Source organism: Furipterus horrens, unplaced genomic scaffold (assembly GCF_987537825.1).
Source record: "Furipterus horrens unplaced genomic scaffold, mFurHor1.1.pri manual_scaffold_17, whole genome shotgun sequence".
NCBI classification, from domain to species: Eukaryota; Metazoa; Chordata; class Mammalia; order Chiroptera; family Furipteridae; genus Furipterus; species Furipterus horrens.
This window is the reverse complement of record NW_028327187.1, coordinates 81103733-81116689: the sequence shown is the minus strand read 5'-3', so window position 1 is coordinate 81116689 and position 12957 is coordinate 81103733. Positions and strand designations below refer to the sequence as shown.

Genomic DNA, 12957 nt, shown 5'->3' with positions numbered 1-12957 from the left:
GAAAAACTTACAGTGGTTCCCACAATTGCTCAGAAACTAATGAAATATATTTGATCCCTTAACTCTTTTTGATATCCCATCATATATACCCAAGTACTCCCTTGCCCAATTTTTCATCACCTCACAGATAATTTTCTATGCTCAATGTTCCTGGCCAACTACTATCCCTCCCCATCTCTCCTTATACCACCCAGCTCCTCATTCTGTCCTCTTAAGCAGTGCTCCCTCATAACAATGCCCTGTTTCCTTTCTTTCTATATAGAGTGACATAATGTATGATAAGCTCAGTATCCTGATTGATGTCCTGGCTGAGGAGGCAGCAGTTGATAAGAGTGCTACAGTATGTGCAGACAGTGGCAAGGCAGATGGAAAGCCCTTCATCCCTCAAATAGACCATATAGCCAAGTGCAAGTTGGAGCTGGCCACAAAAGCCAAGAATCTCCAGAAATCCTTGAAACTCATAATATTCCAAGTTGAACAAGGTAAGGGTCCCAGGGTTGTGGCAATTGAGGTAGGGGAAAGAGAAGGTTCCAGTGGATGGTTTAGTGTCTCCCTCTTTCTAGGTTTTCTATTTGACTCTATTACCAAAACTTAACTAGATTATGCATTCACATAGCATCCAAACTTAGTCCTCAGACTGCTGATTTGAAAAGTGTCAGTCTTGATAAACTGCCCCTTTGGCTCCTCCTACCTGCCAGGCACTCAACTCTTGCTACTCATTTATTTTTGGTACTAACACTCATTCTAAACAATTGCAGCTATTCAAAGCTCTGTCAGCTTCCACTGCCAACCATGACATTTTTTCCACTTGTGTCTGTTTCCATCCAACCACCAAGACTGTGACTATTTTAGAAGGAGAATCGTATTAATCTTTTCATGTGTTGCAGAGTATTAGTCAAGCACAAGAGCCCCTAGAGTGGTCCTAGCAGCTCTGAAATTGATTGCCATTTCCTAAACTTATGACAAGTTGCAAGATTTCAATTCAGTATGAAAACTCTTTCAACTCCTCCAACTTCTTGATTTAACATTTTTATTCCCACTTCTTCCCTTACAATGCTTCTTTGAAAAGCAGATTCAAAAATTGTATAAGACAAAATATGTTCTACCTGAGCTATTAAAATTGAGCAGAAGTCCATGTAGCAAGGAAGTCCCTTTGAGTTTTAGCCATAGTACCTTCTCCTGCCTTGGTATCTTTAGGCACGACTTTAGCCAGGTTTACAAGATAAGAAATCTCCTTTCTGCACTGTAAAAGAGTTGAACAGTCAGTTTGCCTCTATTTCTGTAGTAATTTTAAAGTAGTAAGGATCAGAGTAATCTGATGTGGCCATAAGCCTGTCACAGCCAGCCTTCAGCCTGCTCCATCTACATATAAATCAGATTTATATGTGCAGCTTATGGCCAAGACATAGAAAAGTACCGCTGCCAGGACAGAGGTTGAATCTGTGAGCTTTGGAACAGACTGAACACCTAAGCTATACAATATATAGCCTGGGTATGGATGAGACATTTGAGTGAAAGAATCACATGCTCCTAGAGGCTCAAACTTGGAACAAAAGTCATGTGAGTAAATGAATTAATGAAGAGGTAAGGATGGAGGTAGAAGAGCAGAGGGTTTCCCACACTGTCCAGCCCCCTTCCCTCCACTGGCTCTGAGCTTCTACTCATAGTCACATTTCCTGAGTGACAGAAAAAGAGTAACTAGTAGAACAGAGAAAGTTAAGCATAGATATGAAGAGACATAGGGGCAACACTATAAGAAAGCTGAGGCTACAAACAGCATCATGGAGAAAAGGTGATGGTCAAATGAGAGTCTCTGGTTGTCTAACCACACACTGACTGGCACTAACTAAATAAGAGATGCTCAAGAAATGTTCAATAGAAAAAAAATGTTCAATAGAAGAAAAAAGAAAAAGAAATGTTCAATAAATTTGACCAATCCTTTCTCCCTCCATCCTTTTGTTCCCTTTCTTTCATTTCCATCCCCTTCCTTCCCTCCTTCCACTATTTTACTATAGTTCTGGATGAACAGAGCTGGCAGACGATATCAGTTAAGAACTTTACGTCAACTTTCTTCCCGGGAGATGACTCAGAGAATACTAACCAGACAAGCCCGAGACACCGTAAGGATCTTTCTCTTCTTCTGTTATTCTGTCCTTAATCACTGTCTTCTAGTGCCCAGAATATAAAAGTGTGTTTCTGTGCATCTTCTGCTAGCCATAATCCTACTCTGCAATAGATATCCCTCCCTTTTACCCAGAAAACTTACATTATAAGAACCCACGTCAATGTTCAGAAGTAATGACACTGTTAGGTGCTTTGAAAGGCTACCCTGATGATACCCAAGATTTGAAGCTGTTTTCACTACCAGCAAGCAAACAACTCAGCCTCACTATCCTCTGAGTGGAAGTTCCTGTCCATCCAAGATGATCTCTCTCTGGAAAGTTAACCCTGAATTTTATCTAAGAGAAAGTCATTGAGCTCAACCCTATGCCCACAGAGAAAATAGGTTGAAATACAAATGAGAACAAGGATTTCTTGTTTGTACCTGACACCATGGTGATGTCTTTTGTGTCTAGGTTCTCGTCATGACACTCTGTCTTCTATACCTTCTCTCAAAAGTGAAGACCTAGATAACCTTAATTTGGAGTACTTACATTTTACACCTGAAACTATGTAAGTATTTAGCCCTATGACCTTTTTATGGCTTACATTTCTCTGGTTAAGCACATAGTCAGAGGATACCCAGAGTCAAATCCTGACTCTACTAGTTGTGAAACCTTATGCAACCAATCTGAGCCTCAGTTTTCTTATGTGTAAAATGGAGATGATTGTAGAACCTGCCACATAGGTTTGTTGTACTTATTGAGTTTATATATGCAAAGTACTTTCACTAAGCAGTGCTTGACACCCATAGTTAAATGTGATATGTGTTACTATGTGTTATTGCTATTATTGTTATTATTATTATCATAAACAATAAGTGTTAGTTGTTGTTCTTTCAAAGAACTTGTTTTTCCACTGTTGCCTTTAACAGTAAATTATTGGAGACACTAAAAAATAAATTACCATTTAGGGGAGTAGGTAGTAAATCTAAAGACATCTGTCTCACTATCCCTATTGGTTTAAAATACTCTCAGCAACCAAGTTCTGCCTCATTCACTCATTTTGAGTTCCATTAAGAAGATCAGTTGAACATCAGTTAGAGAGATCCTAATTTCTTAACTGTGGTTGAGGAAGGCAAATCTCATTTGAGAGATGTAGGATCAGTTAAGTAATGAATTTTTTAAATTGTCTATAATTGAGTAGCTACACTGTACCCATTTTCAGTTTCCCAAAAGAAGGACACAGCCAGCAATTATTGACATTTTCTACATCTTCCCATTTATTCCTATCTCCAGCCCTCACTTCCTCACCTTCATCATTGGTTTAAGTGCATGTCTGAGGTTTCATGGACCTACCGAATGAGTTTTGATCAATGGTATGCTGGCAAGCATTTAACAACCAGCTCTCTGGGGCAGAGGAAGTACTGATTTATTCCCTCTTATAAACTCTCCCACCATGGTCTATTTCAACCTAACTGATATAATGCCATTGAATGCAGAGTTGGGAAGTGATAGGCATAATCACCTGACATGAGCTTGTCCAAACAGGCTCTAGCACACCACTGGTTTTGATGTCACTTGAGATAGATACAGAAGAATTTTAAAAACTGCCTGACATATACATGGTCTTTTATCAATCTTTTCTCCCAAATGTGTGGTCACTTTGCTCTTTGATGTGAAAGCACTACAAAGGAGCTCAGATATTTCTCAAAACAGTAGTGCAGACTTCACTTTTCTACATTTTTATCTGAGATGCTAAAAAGCTCTTTATGGAAATAAATCTGTGACTTTTTATTAATCATATGTGGAAAAAATATTGGCCACTCATATCCGAGGGCCTCCAATTATGACTTTTTTTATTATGAGTCCCAATCCTACTGAATCCTCCCAAATAGCTGAGTGCCCTGTCTTACAGCTCACAAAGCTAATTGTTAACCTAATAGGACATATACATGTGCTTCTCAGGAACATTAAGGCTGTTCCCAATGTAGAAGAGGCCTTCCCTCAGTGTTTTTTTATCATGCATGTGAAGTCCGCTGCCCAATAATAACGCCACTTCTTTCTTACACCAATGTCTGTCCTCCTCTTCCCTTTGCCTAATTTCAGATGTTTCAAAGAAAAGTGCGTCATGAACAACTATTTTGGAATTGGGCTAGATGCTAAAATTTCTCTGGAGTTCAACACCAGAAGAGATGAACACCCAGGACAATACAAGTAAGGAAAAGAAACTCCCCTTTCTACATGAAGACAGACAATCACCATTCATAATACATATATTTGTACATCCCCTACCTCTCAGACAAGCAACAGAAAGAAAGGGGTCCTTGGAAATCAAATATATTAGTCCCTAGGTTATCCCAGTGGGATGACTTGCCCCAAATGTTGACCTGGTCTGTGATGACTCTGCACTGGCATCCTGAACTTGGGCTGCCTTCATAGTTTAGACCTGTGGGTTGCTGTGTAAACACAGCTAACAGTTAATGTTATTAAAAACAGATTACATTGACTCGATGAACAAAATGCCTACCTTTGTCCTGTCTGTGAGAACTTGACCAGGTCTTAGTACTGGCTTCAAGTCTTTTTTTCTTGGCAAGGCTGCAAAGTATCAATCAACTATTTCTTGGTACTCCTAACCTGGATTCCTTGGACCCATTGACTTTTATCCTATCCATTCTTGTCCCATTTTGCACCTTTTGGTACTTTTGTACCACAAGAATACTTTAAGACAGCCTCAGAGTTCTTGTGGTAAATTGAAACCACACCCTCACCAACACCACCCCTGACACCTGACACAACAACCTCTTTCTCAGAGCAGGCCTTAAATGAGGAACAAATACTTTATCAGATATGTGGTTTGTGAACACAGTTGCTTCTCCTTTTTATTGTTGCTTGTCTTTTCATTTTCTAAATGCCATCTTTTGAAATGCAAAAGTTTTGAATTTTAATGAGACCCAATTAATCAATTTTTTTCTTTTGTGCTTTTGATGCAATATCTAAAAAAATCTTGACTGAACCTAAAGTCTTCAGAATTTGTTCCTGCCCTGACCAGATGGCTCACTTGATTGGAGCATTCTCCCATACACCAAAAGGTTGTGGGTTTGATCCCCAGTCACGGCACCTAGGTTGCAGGTTCAATCCCTGGTTGGAGTGTGTATGGGAGGCAACCAATTAATGTCTCGCTCTTCCTCTCCCTCCTTTTTCTCTCACTCTAAAAACTCAAAAGTATATCCTCAGGTGAAAATTTAAAAAATTTTGCTCTTAATTTAAAAAAATGTTTTTTCTTGTTTTAGCTCTTAAATTTAAGTCTGTAATCTACTTTGAGTTCATTTTTGTTTACGGTGTGAGGTAAGGGCCTAAGTTCATCTTTTGGCACATATATGTCCATTTAAAGCAGCACCATTTTTTAAAGTTATTCTTTCCTTCAATGAGTGGTGTTGGCACATTTGTCAACAATCAAAAGCCCTATAAATGTGAAGAGTTTTTTTCTAGATTCTCATGTCTGCTCCATTGATCTGTGTGTTTATCCTATGCAAATACCACAGTAGCTTGATAAGTGTAGCTTTATAGTTTGAAATTGAGAGATGAAAGTCCACCAACTTTGTTCTTTTTTCATAATTGTCCTGGTTGTTTTAAGTATTTTGCATTTCTATATAACTAGACTCCCATTTTTTATCAATAAGAAAAGTAAATTACCCAAAGAACTTATGGTTTTAAACAGTCCAAATAATTTTGTGCTAACCTTCTTACACTCATGCCCTGTGGTGGCTCATTTCTGTGACTCTACTTTAAAAACAAAACCTCATACACATAGACAACAGTATACTGGTTACAAGAGGGAAGTGTGGTGGGTGGTAATAAAGGGGAAAGGGGGTCAAATATATGGTAATGGAAGAAGATTTGATCTTGGGCTGTGGGTATACAACGCAATGTACAGATGATGCATCACAGAATCGTACACTTGAAACCTATATAATCTTATTATCCAGTGTCATTTCAATACATTTAATTTTTAAAAATAAATAAAAATAAAAAACTCATGGTAAACACTAGTCAGCCTTTCTAGTAATTGTATGCCTCCTGCCTGTTTTTATCAGCGATTCTACAATCAGCAGGACCCTGTTCTTTCCACCTCCACTCCAAGACTCCTGATATCCTTGCATGTCCCATTTCTCTTCACTGACTCCTTCTCTATGATCTACCTAGTAAACTTAGCTCTAATTCTCTAGTATTGAATTAAGTGTTTGATATACAGATCCTAGAAAGTCCTCTACTTTGCCAGAAAAGTTATGCTTCAAAGAAATTGCAGTATAAGAATCACATGTTTCAAATGAAATTGATTCCCATCAGCTAAAATGTTGAGCTCCTGCAGTGGCACTTGCCAGGGTAGCTAGTGTCTACCAGCCAGCTATGCTCATAACTTTTTATGAGCATTACTTTCTGAATATTAGCTGTCTCTTCTAAGTTTGAATCAACATAAGCAGCAAGAAAAAAAAATGGCAAATTTACCTATCAATGGAATGTTGAAGCTTTAAGGGAGCCCAGGAATCCATTTTAGCAAGTGTTTAAATAAGAATACCAGTTACACCATCCTAGCATCCTCTCTTGTTTCTAGTTACCAATCGATGACTCCTCTCTATATGAAAGCACTTGAGGAATAAAATTGTGTCCCCACTTAATTTTCCTCATCAATTTATCTTTATATTATTTACCCTGTGGCTACCTTTCTTTACCCTTATCTCCCTGTAGTAGCCGCCTTAAGAACAAGATGTGGTATGGCCTTTTGGGAATCAAGGAACTTTTGCAGCGCTCTTACAGGAAACTGGAAGAACGAGTGCACCTGGAGGTTAGTGGAAAAGAGAGTAATCCTTCCTGGGCATAGAAAAAAGAAATCTCATGACCTTGGGAATCAACTTTCCCCTATATTCTTGGTTCTCCCCAAGCTTTCCTCACTCACCGCTCATGGAAGGAAGGCGTGAAGATAAATTTCTTTTTTATGGATAAGAAAATGATAGCATGAAAAGAAGACAAAGCCCTTCCCCCATCTCTGTAAATGTCCCTTCACATTCGTATTTTTCAGTGTGATGGAGAAGCTATCTCCTTGCCAAACTTGCAAGGCATTGTAGTGCTCAACATTACCAGCTATGCAGGAGGCATCAACTTCTGGGGAAGCAGCACAACAACCACGGTAATTATGGAACAAGGAACAGGGAGGAAGGAAGAAAGGTTTGGCTCGTCGAAGGTCTCAGAAAGGAGAACTGGACTAACTGGAGTAGAAAGTGGACAATGAGAGGAAATGAGGTAGCCTGGGAAACATTATTAGTGGCAGCTGTATAAGCAGTTTTTTAAAGGCAATTAGCATTTCAGAACATACACACACACACACACACACACACACACAAAGAATCAACGAAAGACCTCAGGATCAGATCAATACTTAGGTATTGCCTGGACTTTGAATTTTCCATTCCTCAGGCCTGACAGATCCTTGAAAGATTACCTAGGCCATACTTTTTTCTCCAAGGAGGTCTGTCAATAAAATCTCCTGGTAAATTGGCCATGACTCTTTTCCTTTGAGCTCACCCAAGAAGGTCATGAGGCCAATGGTGCTGGCCTTGGGCATTTATGATGCTGGATTGAACAGAGAGGGAACCAGCTCAGAGCTGATATCTCAAAAAGGACTAAAAGTTATGATCTCAGTGCCTCTTTCCCAGGTTGGCTCTCTGACGTTATCTTTCCCCTTTTAATATGTAGTTACTCCACTCTTCATGAACTAGAAAAATTCTCACTAGGAGCCTTCAAAGCATACCTGCTTGTGCTAGGCAAGGTATGGGTTACCAAGGGTATATGTGACACAGTTCTTCCTCTTCAGGAATATGAGGCTCCTGCAATAGATGATGGGAAGCTGGAGGTCGTGGCAATCTTTGGGTCCATACAGATGGCAATGTCCCGTATCATCAATCTACACCATCATCGCATCGCCCAGGTAAGCAGAGGCTGTGTGAGCACCAGAAAGAGACTGAGCTCTGAGGCTACAACCTAGGATATGGAGTTGTCCCAGGAATTAACTGGGTATAAGAGTGTCAGGGTGGAGGGACGAGGTTATCTGGTAGACATCAAGGTGCTGGCTAAGGTTGAAGACAGCAGTGGTAGGGACTTAAAGGAAGGAAAAGCCCATAGATAGCAGGTGTTTCATCCCTGAGATAATCTGACTCACATCCTTGCAAGTCCTGCTTCAGATACACATTATAGCCATGACTGTGGGATTATCACATTGGTCTACAGTAGTTGCCTCATTTTTCTGACCTATCTTCCCTCCTCTTCTCTGGCAGTGCCGTGAAGTGATGATAACCATTGATGGTGAAGAAGGTATCCCAGTGCAGGTGGATGGGGAGGCCTGGGTTCAGAGGCCAGGCCTTATCAAGATTAGATACAAGAATGCTGCCCAGATGCTGACAAGAGATCGGGTAAGAAAGAAAAGGCTTGTCTTGGGCTCCTGTATTGTCTCATCTACAACTCTTGCTGAGTACTGAATACTTCCAATTAAGTAGAATTCCTCAAAGGGACATCTGCTTGGTACTTGCACCAGAGTCACCTTGAGTGCTTGCTAGAAATGCACATTTCTGAGCCCCACACCAGACCCAATAAATCAGTATGGGGATGGGTAGTTCCTAGGAACTTGCATTTGTAAACAAACCCCCAAGATATTCTGATATATACTGACATTTTTAAACCACTGTCTAAGAGACTAAGACAAGGAGCCTCCCTCCTATGGTTTTGGACAAGGCTGTGCTCCCTCCACTGCAGAGAGAGCTAAAGACCTTGGGTAGTTAAGGAGAAACCTGCTATTTCAAAAAAGGGTTTTTGTTTTTTTTTAATTTTTTATTGTGTTTTTTCCATTACCATTTAGTCCCCTTATACCCCCACCACACACACACAATCACCACACTGTTGTCCATGTCCATGAGTTTCTTCATTGAATGTGGTATTTAGATTTCTTTAAGATTCCTTAAAATGCTGCATTCGCAAATGTCACCCATTTCTGCTAAACCACCTAAAGGTAGAAAGGAGCCATTATTGATCAGATATGCAGTGCTTGTAGGCTTTCTGACCTGAAGACAGTTTCACAGAAGCAGCAACAGAGAGGGGATGGGAAGTCTAGTTTATAAACCGCCTACTTTGTGCTGGGCACTTCACATGTATTCTCTCAAGTAGGTCCTCCCAACAATTCCATGAAATAGATATACTTGTTTCCATTTTAGAGGTAAAGAAAATGAGGACCAGAGAGGTTAAATAATTTGCTCAAGCTTGTATAATTAGTAAATAATCAAAGGATAATTCAAAATTGAATTAGGTATTTCTGACTCTAAAATCCATCACAACATATTGCTTAGATTTGACAAAGAAGAGAGCATGAAAGGTGCTCCACTGTCTTATTGATAATGGTGCCTTCATAAAGGTGTTTCTGGAAGGCAGACATCTATCTAATTGAAGCATATTGTCCCAGACTCAACATAGTAACAACAATAGCAAAAATTAAAAGTGCCTAGTACAGAAGAGACATTGACTAAAATGATGGATAGATGTATAGGTGGGTGTATGGGGGAATAAATGGGGTCTTCTTTTCTTTTTACCCACTGTATCCATAAATATCAGACTCACGGGCTGATCTGTCACATGCCCTTTTAGCTATAGCAATCATTGGGATCTACCACTGTCTTCATTTCTAGGACTTTGAGAACTCAATGAAAATGTGGGAGTGTAAGCATACTGAAATTCGAGCAGCCTCTCAGCCCCAGCTGGACTCCCAGGAATCTCAAGGTAGCCTCTCTGATGAGGAGTCTGCCCAGATGCAGCAGCTAGCTCAGCTTGCAGAAAACCTCATCAGCAGGTAAGTGGAGCTAGCCCAGACACAGGGCTGAGAATCTTAAGAAGAGATAGTAAGAAGCCAGTTTGTGTAAATTGGTTACTAGGGATCTTGGTCTCAGAAAGGAGTCTTACCCAGAGCTCTGAAGATTGGCTTGGACCTTGATAATCCAGATAGGAGGTGGTCTTTATTCTCAGTAATAAGCCACCTTGGACCTCTCCAATAGAGCCAGAAATGAACTTTGATCTCTTCCAGCTTCCCCAGACCCAACAGGACTAAGAATGTTTATCCTTCTGCATAAATATAAGGAGTTCCTGAAGCCATCTGCCCTCCCATATTTTGTCCTCTAACTCTCCCAAAGCACCCAGTATCTAATACAGGTGATACAAAAAATGGACAAAGATGAATACCTAGAGTAGAAACATTTTTGGCACAGGTGGCTACCTAGAGACAAAGAGAAGTAACAGGAGAGTACCCAGGCCTTTCTATTCTTATCCCAACCTTTACTCGCACTCCAGGCAAGAAGTCTTTCAGAACTCCAGGCTCATCTATCTGTCCTTGTCTTACTACAGGATTACTAACCTGAGCAAGGTCCACCAACATGTGTCTGTCCTCATGGATTCTGTGAATGCCAGTGCCAACATCCTGAATGATGTACTTTATGGCCAAGACAGTGGCAATGAGGCAGGTGCAGCTTCCTGTACTCCCATTGAGGTAAGGGGGCAAGGAGAAGATGAAGGAAAGGAGTCAAACCAAATAAGAAAGGGGGTGAAAAGGAGGGAAGGGGAGCTGTAGGCTGTGTGGAAAAACTGGGCAAATGGTATGTCAGAAAAATGATGGATAGAGTGGATGGGAAGGCAGGTTTTCCTTGACTATTATTCCAGAATGGCTACTGGGGTAATCCCACAGCAGATTTCATCATCTTAGAGCTAGCCTCTTCCCTGATAGCCCCCTACCACACTGGTGTCAGAGGAGAAATGGCAAGTGGATGGAGAGAAACTTGACCTTGGCCCTTCCTCATCCCAGGTAACCTGTTAAGGTGGCAACTATCACTGAAACATGAGCACCAGACTGCCATGGTTTTCCCCTTGAGGGAAATGTCTAGATTAGAATATTTTATGTTAAATGTGCCATCCCATGACTTTACCCACTGCTAGAAGATTTAAGGGATGCTTCTAAAACATAACTTTAGTGCTAGGCAATGATACAAAAGGGCCACATATAGGATCTGGGCCTCCTAAAATATGGGTTACCTATTTATTTTGTGCCAGATCTTAGCTGGAGGAAGCCTGGAGCTCAAGACCTAGAGTTTCAAGAAGAGAGATGGTAGGGCCTAACTTCAGCTACCATGAGAAAGGTGGTTCTAGCTCAGTGGCAACAAGTAGCCTCAAATTTACTCTCTGGTTTGCATATTTCCTATTTCCCTATACCCATAGCACTCAATCAGTGATGCCAAACGCCAAGTTATGCTCTCCCACTTCATAGGCACACCAATACAGCTACAGTAGTTGACAGCTAGCATTAGTTCCGATTGGTTGGTACCTACAGCCACATCCTACTAGCCTGCTCTTCCCTTCCCACAGAGAAGTCAACTGCTACATGCTTACTAACCAACAACTCCTCTGCTTTTGTCCTTTCCCTTTCTTTTCCATTCTTCACCTCTCAGACTCTAAGCAGAAATGATGCCGTAGATGTTACATTTAGTCTTAAAGGGCTCTACGATGACACCAAAGCTTTCCTGGATGAAAACTTGGTGAGTGGAGGGGGTTGGAACAAGGGAGGGCAAAGTATCCAATCTGAAAATGGTCATGGTCTGTGCTTGGTTCTAGGGAATTGAAAGACATGTAGAAGCCTTTTAGGCAGTGCTTATCTGGAAGTTCCTGCTTTGTTATCCTCACCCAGGGTTGTAATTGATTGTATAACTTCATAGGTTATGCTAATCAATAAGGATTCCCATATCCTTAAAGAAAAGTCTCCCCTTCTCCTTTGGCAAATGTCTTCTGGATGCAGGCCAATAAAAAGTAGGTTGTTCTCATCATACCTAAAACAGCTTCAGTAGGAAAAGGTGAGCTCTTTTGAGCTTCTATGTATGTCCCAAGTGTCCACATGGTAAAAGTTGTGAGTCTCTGGGTTCAAATCCCAAATCTGCTATTTACTAGCTATATGAGTTTCCTAAGGTTGCTAAAACAAAGCACTAAACTCTGGATGACCTAAAACAACATAAATTTATTGTCTCACAGTTCTGTAAGCTAGAAACCTGAAATCATGGTGCCAACAGGACCATATTCTTTCTGAAACTTGTAAGAAGATCCTTCTTTGCCTCTTCCTAGCTTCTAGTGACTTGCTGGAAATCTTTGTTATTCTCTGTCTTGCAGATGCATGACTCCAATCCTCCATCTTCACATAGTGTTCTTCCTGTCTCTGTCTTCAAATGACTGTCTTCTTATAAGGATACCAGTCATACTAGATCAGGGGCCTACCCTGCTCCAGTATGACCTCATCTTAAAAACCAATTATATCAGCAATGGTCCTGTTTCTAAATAAGGTTACATTTTGAGATACTGGGGTTAGAATTTCAACATAACTCTTTTTTTGTGGGGTGGAGGAAGGGAACACAATTGAATCCATAACACTAGCTGTGTGAAATAATTTCCCCTCTCTGGGTCTCAGCTTCCCTATATACAAAATAGAAATTGTAATATCTACCTTTCCAGGTTGTTCTGAGAATTAAACTAACTATTGTATATTTAAGTTCCAAGCAGTGCTTAGCACATAGTTGCAACCTGATAGATGGTAAATTTTATTAGTGTTAGGGGAAATGGACTGAGGCTCAGTTTTTGAGCTATAAGAATAGTTGCATGTTTTGCACAAGGCAAAGCCTATAGGCACACTTAGTAAGTGTGCTCTAATGAGTCAACTGATCACGACCACCCCATTTTGGGTTTGGCTGTTAAGGCCATAGTGCAGGTGCTGTTCTTTTTATTTTTTAAA

General features: G+C 40.5%; 1 protein-coding gene across 1 annotated transcript in view; it reads left to right on the top strand.

Moving 5' to 3' along the window:
* The window catches only part of DGKK (diacylglycerol kinase kappa), a 147744-nt gene that overhangs the window by 121040 nt on the left and 13747 nt on the right, over positions 1 to 12957 (top strand). Inside the window, exons 15-25 of the mRNA XM_090265033.1 lie at positions 263 to 482; positions 2016 to 2120; positions 2577 to 2673; positions 4209 to 4316; positions 6849 to 6945; positions 7180 to 7287; positions 7972 to 8085; positions 8432 to 8566; positions 9830 to 9990; positions 10539 to 10680; positions 11633 to 11719. Of these exons, the coding sequence (XP_090121159.1) occupies positions 263 to 482; positions 2016 to 2120; positions 2577 to 2673; positions 4209 to 4316; positions 6849 to 6945; positions 7180 to 7287; positions 7972 to 8085; positions 8432 to 8566; positions 9830 to 9990; positions 10539 to 10680; positions 11633 to 11719 (1374 nt within the window). The remainder of the gene's footprint in view (positions 1 to 262; positions 483 to 2015; positions 2121 to 2576; positions 2674 to 4208; positions 4317 to 6848; positions 6946 to 7179; positions 7288 to 7971; positions 8086 to 8431; positions 8567 to 9829; positions 9991 to 10538; positions 10681 to 11632; positions 11720 to 12957) is intronic.